The 23,010-nt window shown below is 34.9% G+C and overlaps 1 protein-coding gene across 1 annotated transcript; it reads right to left on the reverse strand.

Moving 5' to 3' along the window:
• Nucleotides 1-2,944: 2,944 nt before the first annotated feature.
• On the reverse strand, nt 2,945-5,633 carry LOC149144232 (FBD-associated F-box protein At2g26860-like). The gene is made up of 4 exons (XM_089452079.1): nt 4,572-5,633; nt 4,433-4,472; nt 4,260-4,330; nt 2,945-3,250 (listed from the first exon to the last, which is right to left on the reverse strand). Exons 1-4 carry the CDS (start codon nt 5,631-5,633, stop codon nt 2,945-2,947), a joined length of 1,479 nt encoding a protein of 492 aa, XP_089308205.1.
• Nucleotides 5,634-23,010: the final 17,377 nt, after the last annotated feature.

Below are 23,010 nucleotides of genomic sequence, written 5' to 3' on the forward strand. Positions count from 1 at the left end.
GGTTGCGCTGGTGCACTGGAGTATATTATGTGTCCTATGTGCCCATCTAATTATATTATAGATAGATTTTTGGGGCCATATGCCATCTAATTATGTTGGTTGTTAGGCACTTAGTCACTTAGGTAGCAATAGAGCTCTTGAAGCTACAAGTTGAAATCGTTCTAATCCATTGTAAGGAACCATGGAAGGTGGGCACTGTCAAGGAACTTAGGCTACGTCAATTGTGTGCAAGTTCGGGGAACGTGAGCCTGTGGTTGAAAACTGAGGTTGTTGTGGTTGGTGTCTTGGCCAAGGTTTTTACTGTTCATTTTACAAGTGTTTCCTATGGAGTTGCAACCCTAGTTTGAGGGTGCCTTGTGGTTGAAATTATGGACCACACAATTTATGATCGGTTGGAACATGGAGAGCTCATAACTAGTCAAACATTTTATGTAGATAAGTATTATGTGTGCGATGATATATTTTGAGATTTTTATGTATGTTTATACGTCTTGAAAACAAACCCTAAAATGAGTATTTGTTGTATTTATGTGTTATTTGGTTGTAAATCCTAGTCAAGGTTTGGTTTATAATTTATATGCGTAATTTCGCTATACATGTTTTATCTAACATAGATATAATCATTGGTTAAATGTGTGAATAAATGGTTAATTATAGCATGGAACATAGTGGTTGAGTATTTCTTGATTATGCATGTCGATAGGCAAATTATAAAAAATAAAATGATGCCAAGGATAAGTACATACCATGGAAGCACTTGTGTGTTCAAATGGCTCTAGATATGAGGGAGGGTTTTGGAATTATAAGAGGGTTTTAAAGCTTCCGTTGTAAAATGGCAATACTCGGTTATGGTAGCATTGCGTATTTGGTGGCCGAGGATGTTATAACCTCTCTCCCCTTGAGCTCTACTTTTGAGCTATTATTTTTCTAATCCACAAGGCCCTCTCTTTCCTACACATAGTGATTACTAACATAAAATATCCTAACAAAAACCTAAGCTATTTGGACACCTGTCCCTACAACCCACAACTTAACCTAACACTTGTTGAATTTACAAAGGCCCACTTTGGCTGTAATACCAGATCAATAGATAAACTAATAGCCTAATGGTCCCAATTTTTTCTAGAATTAGGACTCATTTATTTACATAAAGATTCCAATTTATACAAAACCAAAATGGGAGAAAATCCATTTCCTTTGGGGAAATTTTATGGACCTCTTGAGTGTAGACAAAATTAGTTGAATTGGGATTTGATGCTCTTGCATGAATTTGCCATGTTAAACCCCGTGCTTCTAGAGATGAGCAATTTGACAGATGAGAACCATGCTATCCATCATCCAAATCATTTTATGCATCATCTCATTCTCCATCATCCAAATCATTTTATGCATCATCTCAATCATCTTATAGTGGCATACTATACACTAATCCAATCATATTTGTCATGGCTCCATGGTCTCTTTCTTTTGTTTAGCTTTCTTGGCTTGAAGAGACTAAATTTTCATAGCACCTTCTATCCTTGATCCCAACAACAATCCTTGTTTGGAATTTAGTCTTGTATGCAAGGCTTTTCATGGTTTTCTAGTTGACAACCACCATTTAGCAAATTGAAAGGATCGCTTCTAAGCCATCATGAGAGACGACATAATTCTTACATCCTTATCTTAGAATTCAAGGAGCTCTAAGATGCTTGGGCACAATTAAAGTTGAGATGTAAATGATGCATAATTATCATACACTATAGACATCTTAATTGAGAAGAGACAATAGTCTTATTGGGAAGAGGACGAAATCAATAGGCTAAGGAGCTAAATTGAAGAAATAAAGTATGTTACAGCTGAAGTTACTCTCTCTTTATCTCTTCTATAAATTCTTTCAATCATTCTATCTATTTTCTATTAGATTTGAATGTAGAAGATTCAACTTTAAAGCCGATTTATACTCCAAGTTTGGACATTACTCGACCTATAGGTTAGCATGGAAGCAAAATTTTGTTTAATACTTGAAGTTTTTATAGGGACTTTTAGATTAAATGTGTGTTTACTAATACTTTGGTTTGAGGTAAGGAATTTTTTTAATTTGAAATTGGAAGTATACAAAATGCTCTGTAGATACTTGTTGCTTATTCAAATATAAATTTTGATAAATTTAATATTTTATAATTATAATTAATTGAAACAAAAGAAATAATCCTTCAAATTATTTTCATTACAAAATCTCTAATTCTTATTTTTTTTTCATTTCCAATTAAATTATTTAATTCTGAGTTTTATATATATATATAAAACTGACTTTAAACTATCACTATAATTAACAGATTACCATTATTTACCATTATTTTATTTTATTATATTATAATGATATTTTCTTTGCAATCATAGTACTCCACAAAATAATAAATTAAAACTACGTGAGAAAATAATTACTGAAAAACATAGAATTTCACTTAAAGAAAGAAGATTACCAGAAATAATTTTTTATGAAAAAACAGCTTTAATTGCCATTAAAAAGTATTGCCCAGAGCCTACATTGTTTTTTTAAATCAGCAAGGCTTTTCTTCGAGAAACTAACAACCCATGAAAACAATATTGTCAGCCAAAATTCTGATGTGAAGTGCAACTCATATAGTTGATAACACCATGCTATCTGATTTGTAATGGGCAAAGATGCAAAGATTTTCCAAAAGTCCAGATTGAAGGGCAAAGTCCAGGCATTCATACTGTAATTCATCCAACGTTACATCAAGGAAACAGAGATTGATCTGCTTATATATATGTAAGAAATATTTTATGGTCAGACATAACTAAATAGAGATGTAGATTACCTAGAAATATTTTACCGCCATAGACAATTAGTACACTCCTTAGCGCTGGCAACAAGGCTATCGACACTTAAAACTTAGACTATAGGATGGCAGAGAGCTTTTCTGTATGTCACATATTTTCATTCAGAATATTGAAAGCTCACACATATTCTTGCTCGAGTGGAAGCACTTCCACTCAGATACAATAGCTTTTTCAAAAAGGCATTTGCTTTCTTCTTTACAGAAGAAGCTGTCCCAACAGCCGATTGTCCTTTGGATAAACATGGTAATTCCACTTCCATTATTTCAAGAGCAGAAGCGCTCTCCAGCAACTTATCCAATATAGTTATTTCCCCTTTATCAAATTGGTATATACGTACCTTCACTTTCCGAAGATTACCTAGTAGAGAGGTTACACATGGTAGTATTGGATCTCTTACTAGCTCCTGCATTTACATTATACAATGGCAACCCATTAATCCATCGCAATACAATAGTTCAGAAATATATTATGTGATGGCAATTCAGTAATCGATGGCAATAATACAATAATTCATTAATCCATCTTATACAATAATTCACTCATGAACATGTTATAATTAAGTTATTTATAGTTATGTTTTTTCATGAACATGTTATAATTAATTTATTTATAGTTATGTTTTTTTTAAATAGGGTTATTAAAATTTAATTATGAATTATTTTAAATAAATGATTAAAATTTAATATTTATAAAATATTTTAGAATATTTTTAATAGTAATTTTATATCAAAAATTGACATTTATCTTAAAAAATGTTATATGAATAAGTGTCATATAAAATGAATCATGATTTTTTAAACATGTGGTATTGATAACTTATGGTACAGAGTTGTGGTTTTATAACAAAAACATATTTATAGATTATAAATTCTTATGATTAAGTAAGAGCTGAATATCCATGATTAAGAATCTTGTATATATGTTTAGCTCATATATTACAATTTTTTTATAATAATAATAATTATTATTTAAAATAATGTTATAATTTGGTTGATTTTATGATTTTTTCAAGATTGAAAATATAAGATGTACTATGAAATATGTGTTTTGATGCTTATTATGGATTGATGCATATCATGGTAATAAGAATTAACTACAGTTATAGAATTATTTTTCTTTCATTTAATCTAAATCTTTATGCTATAGCTGTTAGCTCATATATTATGTTTTTTTATAATAATAATAATAATTATTTAAAATAATGTTATAATTTGGTTGATTTTATGATTTTTTCAAGATTGAAAATGTACCATGAAATATGTGTTTTGTTGCTTATTATAAATTGATACATGTCTTGGTAATAAGAATTAACTACAGTTATAGAATTATTTTTCTTTCATTTAATCTAAATCTTTATGCTATAACTGTTTTTTTATTTATTAACTACCTTGTATATCTAAATTTATATTTACCTTTTCAAGTTTACTATACACATTATTAATATAACAAATAACATCTTGTAAATTCATCTTTTCAAATTCACCTGAAATTACCGTATTCAATTATGAAATTCATAAATAATATCCCAATGTAAATAGATAAACATATACCAAGCAATTTTCACTTTTTTTATTCGTCCGCAAACACAGCACAAACACCGCACAAGACGCTACGTTGCGGTCAGGCTACTGATATAGTACCAGAGGCAAAAAAAAAAAAAGCATAACCATTGAAACATGCATCGCAGATAGCAAGCAAGTAAAATAATATGTTTCTGGCCTTACCAGATAATACATGTTGCTCACCCGCAGCCGCGCAAGTCCAGGAAGCCTCTCGAGCAGATTATCAACGAGAACAACCATCTGGTTTTGTCTTCCCCACCAGTCATTGATGTCGAGCTTCTTCAATGTTTTGAAATCCCCCACTATCTCAACAACTCTCTCTACTGAAACTTGCAGTGTCTCGACATGAGTCAAATCCAACCACAATTCAGTAACATTGCTCCCACACTGCATTTTAATTTTAGAGACTAAATATGAAAGTTCGTGAAACAACACTCCATTTATTCTCAGATCACGTATGCTACTTAACTCCATCTCCAGATTTCTAAGCTTCGGACAGTTCAGCGTTAAAACGTCCAGCTTACCACGCATCCTACGATGTATAGAGAAATGTGTAAGGTTGGGAGCGGAGATAACCGGCTTCCTTAGGCCAACGTAGAAGCGTAGGGTAAGTGTCTGAAGAAACGGGCTATGAGAGATAAAACTGGATAAAGAGTTGTCTGTGAACTCCGTGTCTTTGAAAGAGCAAGCAATGAGATGGTTGAAACCGGAGAAATGGGATGGAAGATTGGTAAGCTTGTAGTGGGAGAGCCTGAGAGTAGTGAGACGAGTGCATGAAAAGAGGGCAGGCTGCATTCCCATTACAGGGGTATACAAATCGGAATCACGGTAAATATCTGGCGAATCACAGAGAGTGAGGTGTTGGACATTCCTAGAGGCTGCGTATCTCACCCATTGCCATACGCTTTCGCGAGTAAACTGCAGACAGTCATAAGGGGTAAAGTTGTTGAACAAATGAAAAGCCTCGATATCCGTCGAATGCGACAGCAGAAGGTTGGAGATTATTTTCTCCACCCTTGCAACAGAGAGTGGATCTGGATCTGGGTTAATATTGGGCAGAAGAAGAATGGGAGAGAGGGTGAGTTGGGGAATTTGGGTGTAGAGGAATCTCCATCTCTTCGACAGAACGGAACATCTGACGGCTTCTCTTATTGGAATTTTAGAAAGGATGAGGCCAAGCAATGGCTCTGGAAGAGCAGAAAGTATATCTGCAGCAGCCGGCATGACTGCAATTGACAAACCTTGAGGTAAAATGAATGAAGGGGATTTGAACAGGTAAGAGGACGTAGAAATGAAAGAAGTTGCAGCAGAACAGAAGGAAGGATTAGAATAGTCGATGATGTAATTGATTTTCTTAAAGAGTAAACGGACTGATATGTTATGTTACCAAATCAATTTCGGGCTTTTATTCTTATCAGGCTTTGTCTATTGAAGCCACAATTCCGCTGGAATGGTAGAGTTTTTGGATCTGAATTATTCTTCTCCCCGTTCTTTAATGACGTTACAATTTCTTGTATTAATATAGCTTAAAAAAAAATTAATGGTTTTATTTAATAGTTGAAATAGATGTAACCAAAATTTCTAAAAATTTCAAACTAATTTTGTTCCAATCTTGCCAAATTTTATGGCCTCGTTATTACGGCAATCGAGACTCGAACATTTTTGTGGCCTCGTGAGTCGTTATGACGGCAATCGAGACTCGGGCATTAACTAGCGTGTGAGAATGCGTATTTAAGTGGCGGCGGCGAAATGCTTCCACTTCCACTTATATGATGTTGATGTTTGAAAATCCATCGATATTAAATGGACGTACGTCTTCTGAGATTTCCATTTAAATCTTCATCCTGGGGAACCTACCCACCCCTCACATCTGCCGCGGAATGTCTACATGGTCCTTTTATCCCGCCGCCACTTTCTAATTTGGATCACCATCCCTATGCAATCAGAAGGGAGATGCGATTTTTTGGAGATTGATTTGACATTTATACAGATGGAAGTCATAGCCATAAATGACCATACATCAACTCTCTGGTGTCATTTCAAAATTCGCACTTTTAATCATAAAATTCAGGGAATCACCGACCCATCGGGCGTGTCGCCAGGAGAGAGGCGTCAAGCCTATTAGTGGTCTCATTTAGAAGAGCTAACCAGTTATATATTGGGTATTTAATGTCGAAAGAGGTGTATGTAACTTAACTCGATAACACGGGAGTGGACAAATATTATTTAATGCTGAAATTGCCCGCTCCCATGTTATCGCATTAAGTTGCGTGCTCCTCTTTCGGCATTAAATACCCAATATATGGCTGAATAGCTCTTTCCATCTATGAAGAGACCAGAAAGGTCTCGAAGATTTTTTTGGAGAATGTTAAGACGCGGTGACATACACGGAGCACCCCAGGGAAACACTGACAAGATTGATTGTCACTGGTTTCTCCTATTTTTCATCATTCATTTGCTCATGGTGTCTGTTGACATCACCCTTTCTAAAGGATCCAGTCTTTTTATCTCCATGGGTACTGTAGACTTCTGACTTTTCTATTTCTGCCGTAATGGAAGGGATTCATTGTTTTCTCTTTTGGATACTACACACCTTCTATTTCTGCCGTAATGTAAGGGATTCATTGTTTTCTCTTTTGGATACTCCACGCCAGCGTTGGAATATAACCGCCTTTCAAATTTAACGTTTTCCACAGTTTCCTGATTCGTTTCGTAGTTTTACCCAAAATCATGACAATATCGTGATTTTTTAAACTGTATTTAACAAACAAATCACCCCATAATAACCGATTTACCAACCATGCTCCACACTTCTGACTTCTTTCTGTCGAAATTTCCCTAGATTTCTTTAGTGGATCGAAATCACCCCCATAATAAACCATTTACCAACCATGCTCCACACTTCTGACTTCTTTCTGTCTAAATTTCCCTAGATCTCTTTAGTTGATCGACCACATAGATATTTTCATATCTTAATCTATTTATCTGTCTACGGCCTCTTTTCCAGCGTTAGATTAGAGTTACAAACATAATTGCAATGCTTATGGGCAAAGATGCCAGTGGGGACCTCCTCATAAGCATACTTCACATTTTCACCCGATCTTCATTGCATATCGTTTTTTACATGTTTCATGTAAAAAACTTCTCCTACCACCCTGCTCCTGCCACCATTTTTTATTTCTCTTCGCTCCTACCTTCTGCCATCATTTTTTTTGTTGAACCTCTGGTTGAATCTCTTTTGGAAATAATATTTTCAATTGGACCTATGCCTCATAGTTCTTGGTATTTACATTTAATATTAAAAAAATAATATTTTTAATTTCAATTATGTTTTATAATTTAGTTATTAATAATTATTGAGTGGATGATAGGGATTTGATCTCCACACAAAAAGTAAGGGTAAAGAAATTGGAAGTGGATAACAACAAGGGATCCAAAGCAACAAATTCTCTAAGAACATGGATTGGCAAGGAGCGCTAGCTCCAGCTCAACAAGAGAGAAAAAGCATCTCCCTCAACCATTTAACTTCACTAAAGTTGAACCACCCAAGTAGCTTTCCTAGCATGTTTTTTGGCTCAACAAGAGAGAAAAGCATCTGCTTCAACCATTAACTTCACTAAAATTTTACCACCCAAGTAGTTTTCCTAGCATGTTTTTTGCAAATATATGTTCTACAAATACATTTTGTATTTAGGAGTCTTTTGGAAGTTAACCAACATAGATCCATCTTAACTCCAAATCTACCAAGCCCCTAGACAAGTCAAATCTCATAATCTCTTATCAAGTTTTGCATCCTTTTGCATTTTAAGATATTTGATCCCTCTAGATGCTTGATAAGTCCAAGATTTATGATAATTTATATATCATAAATACCCTTTTTTTTCTTTAACATCGAGAAAATTTAGGACACAAAAATGTTTTTCAGTGTGATAACAATTTACTAAATTAATATATATGAAACATTAATTATTTTTTACTTTGACAAAATTTGTCTTGCACCAAATTAAGCATTTTAGGCAACATTTTAGTTTTGTAAGTATTTAAATTGCATACAACATTTTTCATGCACTTAGAGTTGGACATTTTAGTTTTGTGAATATTCCAATTTCATGCAACATTTACAAACCATAAGAGTTAACCTATTTTTAATAAATTTCAATTTTTGGCAAATTATCTTATAATATATATTTTTTAAATACAAAGAAAAAAACAAAGAATGAAGAATGGGTGTTGAAAAGTTTTATATCCAAGTGAGTTTGTTGTCTCAATGTGAAGCTAGACAAAATTTACAAACATCTAATTTTATTTCATTATTATAGGTTGCACCTTATATAATTAAAAAATTTGAAGAACAAATATACTTTAAAGTTTTTTGGATGGATATCCTTGGCTAAAGAAACCTTATACTCTCTTTTTTTTTCTTCAATTATGTCTACACTTGGTTTCTTTTTGTGATTAATAATATTATGGTATATATGTGCTTCTTGTTAAATAAATTAATTATACCAACATATTCAATATTATTCTTTTTTTTATTAATTAACCAACATATTTTTAAAGAAAAAAATGTAACATTACATGACAACCTCTGCGTGGTATATACAATATTTCTCAACTCAATTAAAAATATATCAATTTAGTTTTATAGTAAATTGAAAGCATAATAAGAAAAAAAAACTTATTGTATATATAAACACTTGAAAAAATAGCTAAATATATATAATACTAGTCTTGTAACCAAATTGTACTTATAATATAAAGTTCTAACCATTTTTTGCCCTATAAATATAAAAAATTAAATAAAAACAACATAAAGATTCATTCAAATAATTTTTTTAGCAAAACCTGTAATAATTAAAAATTAGGTGCATGGTTAAGGGCTATAATGGACCATATATCCATTTTAATTCACTAAAACAATCCAAAATTTTCACTCCAATTCAACTTCAACTTTTTTATAAGATAAATCTACTCTCACTAAAACCAGATGCAATTCAATTTCAACCTTTTTATATAATTAAGAGAAAAATAAATAACATGGTATAAGAGAATAATTTTTCACAATAAATTACAGAATTTGGATAATTTAGTGAACTATCCTCAAAACAATTATTATAATTTTTCCACCCAAAATTAAATCTCACTTAAATAATTTTACCTAATATCATTTTACGAACCTCCACTAATTGCAAATTCCCCAGCCATACAATGCCAACAACACCAAGTAACAACATCTCCATTGAAAATAAGTGTTAATTTTATCGATACCCTAAATTAGAGTAATACAATCCATTGATCCAATAATAAGTCTTTCTCGGACACATGAAACTCAAAACACTTGTGCTTTGTTATGTGTAAATGTGCAAAGACAACACTCTGCACCATATCCTTGTAACACATCCCTGTAACACATTTGGTGTTAGGGAATTGTCAAGGTTACCATTTCTTTGTAGAGAAAGGGTGATGTCAACAAACACCATGAGCAAATGAGTAATAAAAAATAGGAGAAACCAGTAACATCAATTTGAGACCTTTCAAACAAATGGAAAACAAGTGGTTGCCCTCGATATGAATTCCATGGCACCCTGAACTTCAGTGGATCATGCAAACGACAAAGATTATTACTAGTTTTTAGGAGTAATTAGTAATGTAACATCATTTTAGACACGTTGATTGGTTCTTAAATTGGTGATCACAACTTTTTGCTAGATGAAAATATATGGCGTGCACTACAAAGCATAACTGAAACTGTGAGAACAAGCGTAACACAAATGTCGATAGACTAGCTATTATATTAAGCCAGAGGCAATGAAATATGGCAGAGCTCGAGTGGTACAAAAATGTTTGTGAAAAGGGACAACAACACACATCATATTATGATTCTTTCAAGAACGAAAATGATAGGAAATATATCGAGGCTAATGGGGGGAGGTTAAAGCTCGCAGAGTTTTGGGATGAGATTATTGAAATGTGGCAGAGTCATGAGTCACCAAGTGATTCCAATCCCAAAACATACATATAGAAGACTTGTAGAACCTTTGGATATTGCATATCATTATCACATTGAGGGAAACATCAACTATCCAGATGAAAGACCCGATCGTCATAAAGCTCTTCAAAAATGGACGGAAAAGAAAGAAAGAACTCATAGTTCAAGGGCTAGAGGATGCCGCACAAACCCTGCATCCCTCACTCAAGACTCTATCTTTTGGGCATATGTAGAAGAGGGTGTGAAAATCCTGCAAAATTTGAGTAGAGGCTAACAAAAAAAGCCACAAATTCTTGAAAAGTTTGAAATGGATGTGACAACGATGGTAAACTTTGTCAACATTCTTCTGATGTTTTCTTGGGAGGAAGTAGCTTCATGGTGTGTTCTTCTAATGTTTTCTTGGGAGGAAGTAGCTTCATGGTGTGTTGGGAAGAGTGGAAAGAATACAACCAAAAACAATCCCCTGAATGAAGATCTTCTTTGTATGAGACAATGGCAAATGAAAGTTGGAAGGGGTGAATTTGTAGGGTATCTGAATAAAGACGTTGTCTCCAACTTTGGAGATGAGGACCTAATCCTCCCAATTAGGTTTGCTTGCTTTGTTTTTATAGATGTATATCAACTTCATATATAAGATGTAATCTATGTTTCTAACTCTAAGGAAGAGGAGTTTCTTCTAGTGAAATTGCATGTTTTGTTTGTGAGATGGCATTCCCTTTCATTTGTTTAGTATGAGTGTCGTAATGCTTTAATAGTTAAAACAAATATATTTTGCTTCCAACGATATTTATAAAGAGTTTGATTATTTCATTTCTATAGTAGATGTTTGATAGATGCGTTTAACACAAAATTCTGAGAAAGTACAAATTTTGTCTCATAAATCTGCATTAAAACAATACAATTTTTGTTGCAAGTGCTAAGTTTTTTATGTGGACATTTGAAATGGATTAGCATAGATTTGAAATGATTGTTACGTGGGAAATATTCATATTGATATTTATTTTAATTTTTAAATCCATAATTTCTTTATGTATGTTTATCATAAAAATGAGAGTGAACATTCTTGTGTCACTAATTTTGTATGAGAAATTTATATTTTTCAAACATTTATATTTTTTATTTATGAAAATGATTATTACTCAAATTAAAAAAATAGTTAGTTTTTTCTCGTTGTCGGAAAGCAAAAGCTACCAGCGACAACACTGTCCCTAAAGTTCAGGGTAAGTTCCTCAGACAGAACACCAAAGGACACCGCTCACAACCAGATCGCAGATCAATACACCAGTATTTTTGACGTGGTTAAAACCCTCAAAGAGGGAAACAGTCCACGGATTGAGCCAACGCGGCCACTTCAGGCAATTTATTAATAAAAGAATGAAAATTTAAATAAGCTTCTCTCATAGACGGATTTCCCTACAAATGACCCTCCATGCGCTTTAAATAGAAATCATGGACCAATCGGGTGTCAAGCCACGGATCAAGTGTCGGTAATACCGAGGAGAGAATCAACCATCGGATCACTACATATTGTGACCGTCAGATTGTAAGTTACAAAATGTACAAGGTAAAGAAACACACTTTACCTAACTCTATACCTAACTCTATACTAGACCAAGTTGTACTTAACTATTTCCTATGTGTCGGAATATCCTAACATCCCCCCTTAAGAACAACTTGGGATAGGATTGAAGGATTTACAAATATGACACAATAGGAGAAGGAAGGAGGCACTAGAGCCTATCCCCCCTTAGTGACAACTTCCTGAACTCCAACCATAAATCGAAGTTTAGTGAACTTCGCCTCTATGAGAGCCTTTGTGAAGATGTCTGCAACTTGATCATCTGTTAAACAATATTGCACTTCAAGAACATGGTCGTGAATGAACTTTCTGATGAAGTGCATGTGCAGTTCAATGTGTTTGCTACGCTGATGTTGGACTGGATCTTTTCATAGTTGAATGGCACTTTGATTATCACACCAAAGTGTAGTCGGATGCTGCTGCTGAAAGCCAAACTCTGACAGGATCTGACGAAGCCACAAGGCTTCCTTACTAGCTTCTACGGCACCACGATACTCTGCTTCTGCTGATGAAAGAGAAATGGCACCTTGTTTCTTGCAAGCCCATGTAATAGGTCCTGAACCAAGAGTGAACACATCACCTGCAGTAGACTTCTGATCATCAGGGTCACCAACCCAATCGGAATCAGTGAAACCAACTAATAGAGGAGCTCCTTCGGCACTGTAATGAATCCCAAATTGAACTGTACCTCGAACATAACGAAGTATTCTTTTAGCTGCTTTCCAATGACTTTCACGTGGGTTTTGCATAAACCGAGCAACAAGGCCAAAGACAAAGGAAAGGTCAGGTCGAGTATGGGTTAGATACAGAAGTTTTCCTACAAGTTGACGGTATAAGGTAGCATCAACTTCAGGAGAAGTACAAGTGACTGAAAGTTTGACTCCAAACTGGAAGGGGGAAGGGGCTGGCTTACAGTCTTCCATGTGAAAATGGTGTATAATATCACAGGCATACTTGGACTGGGAAAGGGAAATACCCTCCTTGGATTGCAAGACTTGAAGACCGAGAAAATAATGTAAGTGTCCTAAGTCTGTCATTTCAAATTTCTTTTTAAGGCTGGACTTCACATGGTTTATAAGGTTGGGATTACTACCGGTAAGGATAAGATCATCAACATAAAGAACAAGAATGATAAGATACTTGCCCACTTTCTTGGTGTAGACAGTATTGTCAGAATGACACCTAGAAAAGCCAGATTCTAAAAGAAAGATATCCATTTTGGCATACCAAGCTCGAGGAGCTTGCTTGACACCATAAAGGGATTTCTTAAGCCGACATACAAGGCTGGAGTCTATTTTTATGAAGCTAATGGGTTGTTCCATGTAGATTTCTTCATGCAAGTCCCCATGCAAGAAGGCAAATTTAACATCCATCTGATGGACTTCCCATTTGAACGAGGCAGCAAGGGAAAGAACAAGGAAGATAGAGTTCATTTTGGCAACAGGGGAGAAGGTTTCAGTGTAGTCAATGCCTTCAACCTGTGAAAAACCTTTAGCAACAAGACGAGCTTTATGTTTATCAACTTTCCCATCTGGTCCATACTTGGTTCTGTAAACCCATTTGCATCTAACAAGTTTTCGTCCCTTTGGTAGAGGAACAAGATCCCATGTATCATTTGCCAATAATGAATGATATTCTTCATTCATAGCTGCTTCCCAATCTGGATGGCCTGAAGCTTCTGCAAAAGTGTCAGGATCATAATTTACTGGAGCTTGAGCCAATAAAGAAGAGGCTTTGTCAAACTGAGAACGGGTGCGTCGCTGATCTATAGGATCACCGGCAAGATCACCTGCTGCATATCGAGTAGCACGAACCCATTTTGGAAGCTGAGGAACTGAAAGAGGATCTTGAGATGGTGGGGGAAGATTGTCATCCTCACTTTCATCATCTGAAGAAGAAATGTTTTCAAAAGTAGAAGAGATAGGGAGAGGTGGCACATCCGCCGGACTAGGCTCGCAGGCCGATATATTTTCATCAAATTTTACATCTCTTCTAATGATAACATTTTTTGACTTAAATGGAATAAGTCTATAGCCTTTGACATCTTCAGAATATCCAACAAAAGTACATTTTTCACTCTTAGGTTCTAAAGCTTTATGCTTTTCATCTGGAATATGGGCCCACTCTTCACTTCCAAAAACACGAAAGTGACTTACATCTGGTTTGATTGAGCTCCATGGTTCTTCTGGAGTGATATTCTTTAAAGCCTTAGTAGGAGTGCAATTTATTATGTAATTTGCACAGTTAATTGCTTCTGCCCAAAAACTAAGACGAAGTCCTTTAGATTGTAGCATACAATTAGCCATTTCCTTTAAGGTGCAATTCTTCCTTTCAGCTACACCATTTTGTTGTGGAGTATATGGAACAGTATGTTGCATTTGAATTCCATTCTCAGTGCAAAAGTTGATGAATGTGTTTTTAACATATTCTCCGCCATTATCAGATCTTAGCTTAAGAATTTGATGTCCAGATTGTTTTTCAACAAAGGCCTTGAAGGCCAAAAATGTGTTAAATACTTCACTCTTGAGTTTTAAGAAGTATACCCAAGTGCGTCTGGAGAAATCATCAATGAAAGTTAAGAAATACTTGTAGCCAGAGAATGACACAACTGGAAGTGGACCACATAAATCACTATGCACAAGCTGTAGAGGGGCTGAGGCGTGCCAAGAGGCACGTTTTTCAAAACTGTCGCGATGATGTTTTCCGAGTACACATCCGGAACAAACACCATCTCTGCAAGATACCATAGGAAGACCTGTCACCATATTTTCTTTACATAGAGGCTGAAGGGAGCGATAGTTTAAGTGACCAAATCGCTCATGCCAAAGTTTGCTCACTTCATCGTTATGAGCAACAAATACTGAGGGAAGATTTGATGACCCAAAGTTGTGAAACTTATACAACCTTGTAGAATCATCAGCAATGCCAGTAGCTAAAATCTTTTTTGGATCTCTTAGGTCCTTGATTACAACATCATGAGGTGAAAATTCAACGATTTTACCTTCACCTGAATGAGTTATCTGATATACAGATAGAAAGTTGCAGGATAAGGTTGGAACACATAATACATCATTAAACTGACCATTGTCTAGATGAACAGTTCCAGTCCCTACAACACTAAGAGATCTATCATCACCAACATATATATTTTTGGTGTTACAATCATTTAAAGAAGAAAACATGGCTTTGTTTTTGGCCATGTGATAAGAAGCTCCAGAATCAATGAGCCACTCATGAGAATGAGAAGAAGAAGATACATTTAGTGCATAGCCAGACCGAGATGCTTGACAACCACATGCAGAAAGTGCCATTCCTGAAGATGAAGTTGAAGTTGAAAATTGCTCCAAATGGATGTTATGCTTCTTCATTGCTGCTTCCAAGGCTTCCATCTTCTTAAAGCATTTGGATTCTAAGTGGCCATCTCGATTACAAAAGTTGCAATGTTTATCAGTCTTCTTCCATTTGTTTTTATTTGTCTTATCATTTTTTTGAAATGATTTTTCATTTTGAGGCTAAGATTGCTTAAGACCCTTGTTTGGTTTAGGACCATTCTTTTTAGGATATGACTTCTTAGGATTCTTTGAATTTGGTTGCTGCTGGGCGGCTAACGCTTTCTTGGAAGAGTTTCCAAGATTAAGAAGACCAAGGTGTAAGATTTTTTCTTGTTCTCTTATTAAAGAATCACAAAAAGAGTCAAAGGAAGGGGACTTGTAGTCTGTTCCTTGAGAAATGAAGGCTTCTCTTGTAGAATGGAAGGTGGAAACAAACACAGAGTAGGCTGGTCCCAACTTAGTAAGAATGGAATAAATAAGGTTACTATCTTCTTTCTTAACTTTAACACCTTCCAAGAGATATCTAAGGGTCTTGAACTTGGACAAGAAATCTTCAATGCAAGAAAAATTATTAGGGTCCAATGTAAGCAACTCATTTTCAAGTTGATGGGCTCTAAGTTCATTTTTAATCTCAAAAACTCTATTAATTTGTTTCATTGCTTCATCAGGAGTATCAAGTTCTGCAATATGGAATCTAAGATCTGGAGAAATAGACATCCCTATCAATCCACGTGCTTGATCTTGCCTATTTTCCCATTTAGCAGCCTTATCTTCATCCTTTGGTTTCTTTTCTTGGCCTGAGGCTATTCTGTAGAGACCTTTACTTCTAAGTAAATCCTCAATGTAGGACAACCATTAGAAGTAGTTGGTGCTGTCAAGGGTAACTTGGTATTGACTTTCCATTTCAATGGAAACTGAAGCTAACAATGCTGAAAATAAGTGTTCCAATTTATAGATCTCAAAAAATTAGGCTGGTTTTAAAAAAAAGGCTCTGAAAACGGCTTCCGGATGAAGAAGTTATGGCTTTTTGAAAAAAGTTGATGAAGTCGTTGACGAAGTGCGGGAATGTGCGGAAATGAAAAAATCCGCCCCCAAAAAATGGAGACTTGAACCCAAGACCTCTACTCTCTTAGAATAGCTTTGAACCAATTGAGCTATACAAAAAATTTGAGAGAGAGAGAGAGGAGGGGGGGGGGGGGTTGATGCTTTGGGTTTCGTGCTTGCTTTCAGAAGGCGCTTTTCCCTACAAAACAAAAAACACAAAACCCAACACGGACATACAAAAAAAAAACGAACCTTGCGGCTCGAAGTTAGCTTTAGCCGAAAAACTAAATATTTTCAAAAATGAACCTTGCGGCTCAAAGTTAACTTTAGCCGGAAACTAAATATTTTCCTCAATGTTTCTGATTTTCCGAGATCGCACTAAGGCGCAGGGAAAAGAACATACGCATGAGAAAAATCCTTCCTTTCTGTTTCTGATTTTCCCAGATCGCACAGAGTTGCAGGGCAAAGAGCATACGCAGAAATGAAAGGTATAGATCAGGTAATGAAAAAGGCTAAATAAACCGAAACCGAAATAAACAGAAAGAAAATAACTGTAGACTGCAAATAAACACTGTATACCTCCAGATCTTAAAAATGACGCAGCTAGGGCTACCGGAAACCTTTTCGCGTGAAACGAAAGGGGTTCCTCATTGGAACAGATGCTCCCAACAGAACAAAGCAGTCCTCTCGGCCCGAAAGCAGTCAGAAACAGTAGATCTAGGAAACGGCAGTCGGATGCAGTTCTACCGACTTCAGATTTTGATCACCAACGAACGTGGCCCTCAAACAGCTCTGATACCATGTAGGAATTTATAGGGTAAGCTCCTCAGACAGAACACCAAAGGACACCGCTCACAACCAAATTGCAGATCAATACACCAGTATTTTTGACGTGGTTAAAACCCTCAAAGAGGGAAACAGTCCACGGCCTGAGCCAACGCGGCCACTTTAGGAAATTTATTAATAAAAGAATGAAAATTTACATAAGCTTCTCTCATAGACGGATTTACCTACAAATGACCCTCCATGTGCTTTAAATAGAAATCATGGACCAATTGGGTGTCAAGCCACGGATCAAGTGTCGGTAATACCGAGGAGAGAATGAACCGTTGGATCACTACATATCGTGACCGTCAGATTGTAAGTTACAAAATGTACAAGGTAAAGAAACACACTTTACCTAACTCTATACTAGACCAAGTTGTACTTAACTATTTCCTATGTGTCGGAATATCCTAACAAAAGTTCAAGTACAATTCCCTAATTAAATTATATAAATTGCATGAATTGCAATTAGATAAATTCAATCAACCACAACAACGTAAATTTGGGATTTTTGAAACTAGTTCACGACTCAAGTTAAACATGTTTTATTTGTGCAACGCATGCATGGTATGAATATCAAACTATGCATTAACTCAAGTTTCTATATATTTCGCCTATAAGCGTACTTATTTCAACTCTGGGTGGATGTTGACTTGTGGATTTTTTTTTAATGAAGGGCGAGGATCGATAGTGCAGGGAATATTTGTCGTCTGAAAAGTTAATCTATGACTGTGATTATTGGAATTATTGTTGTCTGAAAAGTTAATCTACTATTGTGATCACTGGGAGTGAAAAGAGGCAGATGTTACTTTTAAATGGTTGGCCGATCCCTCTTGCCACAGGTAATGTGGCATTAGAGGCAATAAAAATTATTAAGGATGGTCGGTCACTCTTGTTTCCCGTAATGTGGCTGTTGGGGGTATTGAATCAGTTTCACCATGTTGATCTTGAAAATATTAAAGACTAGTTGTATGGTTTTGCTCAGCTCACTTTGCGTTTGTTTTGCTCGCATATTTGTGAATTGTTTGGATGTGGTGCTCATGTCGGCTCGGGGCGGTCTTGTGTTAGTGTTGCTTTCCGTTGCAGTGTGTCAGCTCGGGGTAGTCTGCGTCGTATTGAGTAAGACAACTACGAGCTCAATCTTTTAATAATGATTTTTTTGTTAATTTTTTTTATATAGTTATATAGTTTTTTCAACTGCGACATGGTTTTTTTAATATAGTTATATAATTGAATCTGAAAATGAAACTATAATAGGAATAATGTAGAACATTAAATGCAAGAGAACATCATAAAACCCAAGCAAAAATAAAACGACTTTCAATTCCATGCGAAGAATTTTCAAGCAAAAATACAAAGACCATATCAGTCATAGAAAGAACTAATATCAATCAATATCAAGAACCACTATCTTCGGAGAAGCCATACGTCTCATACTAAAAAATATACATATTTTTAGAAGTAGAAGACAAAAGTTTAAATATACATCTAGGGTACAAGACAAAAGTTTAAATAGTGGAAATAGTTTCATTAGAGTATACAAACCTCTCAGTCATTCCAAAGTTGTTAATGGTCGCTGGGTCAGAAAATAAAAACGTTGGGTAAGCCCGTTAAGGAGTTGGATTTACATATAGATGATTGGAACCCTTGGAGGGTTGAGCCATAAGTGGTAACCTGCAACAAACATGAGAGAAGTTTGTGTAAGAACCTGGGTATGTAGAATGAACGTGAAAACCCTTCCTCTAGGTAGCTTCCCACCAACAAAGCATACGTGCAGAGAAGGAGTGACGAGTGAGTTGATATCCAAACTCTAAAAACACGTAGAACCGAGAAGGAGGGTCGCCATGGCCATTGTGCATACTGCAAACACAAGCCACATGAATTAAGGAATCACAGATTAATTGTGTTGGTGAAGGAAGAAATTCTAATGTAATTTTGATTGATGGCTTGAACCCGACCCTCAGAGGGGGCAAGTCTTTGTTTCCTCGCACCAATAATTCACAGTTGCGGACACAACGTTGGCCATAGTCGCAACCCTCCACTGGAACATTGTAAGAATTAAATTAAATGAAATAATCGAATGATAGAATAATAGTCATAAAACATTTGGTCCAAAGAATTCTACCTGAGGTTCCGCAGGGGATTGATTGAAGAGACAACCTTCAGAGAATTCTACCTGAGGTTCCGCAGGGGATTGATTGAAGAGACAACCTTCCCAACTAGACACTGTGCAAATGAACGAAGGGGCAAAGAGAGTGGCCGGGTTAGTTACTATCATAGCTTTCATGCTCGAGATAGACAGGTCAAAACAAAAACCCAATCCCTAAAATGTCATATGATTGACACATCAATTATGAAATACTTTTCTAACTCCGTGACAAAACAATAGGCTCTAGAGGCCTCGACTAGATAGCGAAATAAGGTTAGCCAGATGTTAAAAAGTAAATGAAACATTCAACCTTTGATAAATTTGGTTTAAATCAACATTAAAGAATTAAATGAAAATTAATAAATGTGATATACGCACGCAACAAACCCCAAGACTTTTCCAATATGCGAGGCCACCGCTAGGTCATTCACAAAAAACTGTAAAATTTAATGGCATTTATAAACAATTATCAACTGTAAAATCTAACAACATTTGTGCTATTTATTAATTGTTTAATAAACAATTAAATCAACATTAAACAATTGAACCAAAAATTAAACAATAAAAAATTAAACCATTAAAAATTAAATATGATAAAAAAAATTAAAAGATTAAAAAAAAATAAAAAAAAAAATTAAAAAAAATGAGAAATGGAAAATGGAAATGAATAATGAAAAAATTGAGATGAAAAAAAAAAAAAATTAAAAAGAAAGAAAGAAGAGAAAATGAAAAATAAAAAATTGAAATGAAAAAAAAATGAGAAATGGAAAAATTGAAATGAAAAATGAAAAAATTGAGATGAAAAAGAAAATGAAAAAAAAAATGAAAAATGAAAAAAAGAAATGAGAATATTAAAAAAAAAATAAAAAATTAAATATGATAAACAAAATTTAAACATTAAATATGATCAAAAATAAAAATAAAACTATAATGAAAGATTTAAAATTAAATATGATAAACTAAAATAAAAAATAAAATATGATAAACAAAATTTAAAAATTAAACGAAAAATGAAAAATATGAAAAAATGAAGCCAAAATTAAAGAAAAATTAAACCATAGCTGAAAAATTATGCCTGCAATGAAGGATCAACAAGTGAGTCGAAAGTGAAACTTTGAAAATGCATAGCACAACAAATTAAAAGATGAAACTAACATTACCTTGAAAAATTATGCCTACAGTGAAGGTGCAACGAGTGAGTTGAAAATGAAACTTTGCAAATGCATAACACAACAAATTAAAAGATGAAACTAACATTACCTGTAGGACTGACAACGAGGGCCGCCATGGCTGTTGTGCATACTTGCATATACAATCGTAGCCATAATTGAACCCTCTAGTGAAAGGTTGTAAGAATCTAATTCAACAACATACTCGAATGATAAAAAAATAGTCGTAAAGTGTTTAGGCCAGAGAACTATACCGTAGGTTCCATGAGAGTTTGGTTGCAGAGGCAACCTTCCCAACTAGAGAATGTGTGGCAACTAGAGAATGTGTGGATGAGTGAAGGGGCAACGGGAGAGGCGAGGGTATTTACCATCATAACTTCCCTAGTGCGGATTGACGACTAAAACCAAAAACTTGATCGCTAAACCATCACATGATTGAAACATCATTTATGAAAATATTTTGTAAGTTCGTGACAGATCAACATATTTGTGAGGCTTTGATTAGATATTCGAGTTTATCTTGACTATGGGATAACATTATTAATATGATAAAAAAAAATCAAACATCGAACCATGCCCATCAACAGAAAGAAACATGCAATAATGTAAAACATTAAACCTAAGAGAATAACATAAACCCCAAGGAAAAATATAATGACTTTCAATTCCATGCTAAGAATTTTAGAGCATAAATACGAAGACCATATTTAATAAGAACATCTTCTTCTTAAATGGAAATATAAAGTCTTAGAAAGAACCACGGTGTTCAGAGAAGCGATAGGTCTATGATCAGAAATAAACATATTTTTAATAGTATGAGACATAAGTTAAAATAGTGGAAAAAGTTCCATTAGAGAATTAAAACCTCTCAGTTATTCCAGAATTCTTAATGACCATTGGGCTAGAAAACAAAAACCCTAGCTATGACCATCAGGGAAGCGAAATTACATGTAAATAAGTGGAACCCTTGCAGGGTTGACCCATAAGTGGAAATATACAACAAACACTTCCATTACAAGATAAAAAATGTTGGGCATTGGATAATCCAACGCTCCTCGCGTGTTTAGCGACATGGCTTAACCATCTCTCATGGATCCGTTAACTCTGGAAATGTGTTTGTTTACTAACACCTGTGAGTTTTGGTGCAACGCCAATCGTGATTCCAACAAGTGGTATCAAACTTGTTAGCACTTCGTAAATTTCTCTAGGCTGAGGAGAGAAATCCCAGAGGTAACCACAAACCACTTTTAGGCTAAGGTCCAGTCCCCCTAGCCGAGAGAGGGCTCTCTTGCTATGCTTTTTTGTCAAGAAATTGAATGACTGAAGGGATTTGGGTTTTAGGCTGGTTATGATAATCAGAGTGAAAAAGTTTTTAAAATTGTGGCTACAAGGTGAAAGAGATATTCCATTGGGCATGGAGTCAAAAATAATGTTCCAGTAACCAATCACAATCAATAGAGCAATTTGAACTAGGGCGAGGTAGGTAGACTTATGGATCTACAAAAAAATTTGTAGTATGGTTGAGATTAAATGAGAGTATGGATCCATTAAATATAAAGAATGTATAAATGAATCTTATATCTAACTTCAGAAGAAAACACTAAATTGTTTAACAAGCATGAGCAGGTTACCAATGTAAAATCAGCAACATAATTTTCTTTCAAACAAATAAGAAGAAAAGGTACATGTGAGAACTTGAAGGGAATTCAAATCAGAAAGAGAGACACATCACCATTATGTTTGACACAAGAATCCTGGAACAAAACAATCCCTGTGTTGATGTACTGATCACTGCTTTAAAAATTTCTCCAATGTTTTGCAAAGTTTTCTCTTTTCACTCCCTAATTCCCTTTTACATGTTTTTCAATCGTTAAATACAATAAGGAATTCGAAATTACCACTCTTTGTTGTCTAGATGCAATGCATCTGCAGAAAAGCAGGAACTACCATATCGAAGTTATCACAATTTAGAAACATCATTGATTTAAAACTTAAAATAGTTTAGAAACATCATGTCTAGAAACTCAACTAAACTAAATTATCCACACTTATCCAACCAACAAAATCACTTCTAGAAGGTCCCAAAATACAAATTTACAAAAATAACCATGATTGATAAACTTGCACAGTAGAGGGGACTGATATGTTTGCGCAACAAAGGGGACCGAATTTATGGAAAAATAGGGTTCCAATACAAGCTCATATATCCTGAATCCTAATAGATTTTACAAAACTGAAAGTTCCTTTTGTAGATGGGGGTGTCTTTGATAGAAAACTCTCTCAGTTTCCAAATATTCTTCTCCAGCGCTTCAGAATATGTACCCAAACAACATAACTAAAACAGGAAAAGCCAAAACCTGAAACATAGACTGTAAAGATGCATTTGAATATTCCAATATATGACACATTTATAGAAGTTGAAGGAGGTTTTCGTTCTTTGGCCCATTCTTTGAAAAAACCTCTTTTGGTTTTCCAAAATTCATCTCCATTTGGTCGAAAACAGCTTTTGAAAAT

This window comes from Pinus tabuliformis, chromosome X, assembly GCF_031772625.1.
Source record: "Pinus tabuliformis cultivar Carrire ecotype Pingquan chromosome X, CPIR1, whole genome shotgun sequence".
Classification (NCBI taxonomy): Eukaryota; Viridiplantae; Streptophyta; class Pinopsida; order Pinales; family Pinaceae; genus Pinus; species Pinus tabuliformis.

Bases quoted from the DNA above. Each gene is read 5' to 3' on its own strand.
- LOC149144232 (XM_089452079.1), bottom strand. From the start codon at position 5,633: ATGCCGGCTGCTGCAGATATACTTTCTGCTCTTCCAGAGCCATTGCTT. The intron at 4,473-4,571 runs GTAAGGCCAGAA...CTATATCAGTAG, and splicing joins TGAGCAACATGTATTATCTG to CCTGACCGCAACGTAGCGTC. The intron at 3,251-4,259 runs GTAAATATAAAT...ATGTAAATGCAG, and splicing joins TGTATAGTAAACTTGAAAAG to GAGCTAGTAAGAGATCCAAT.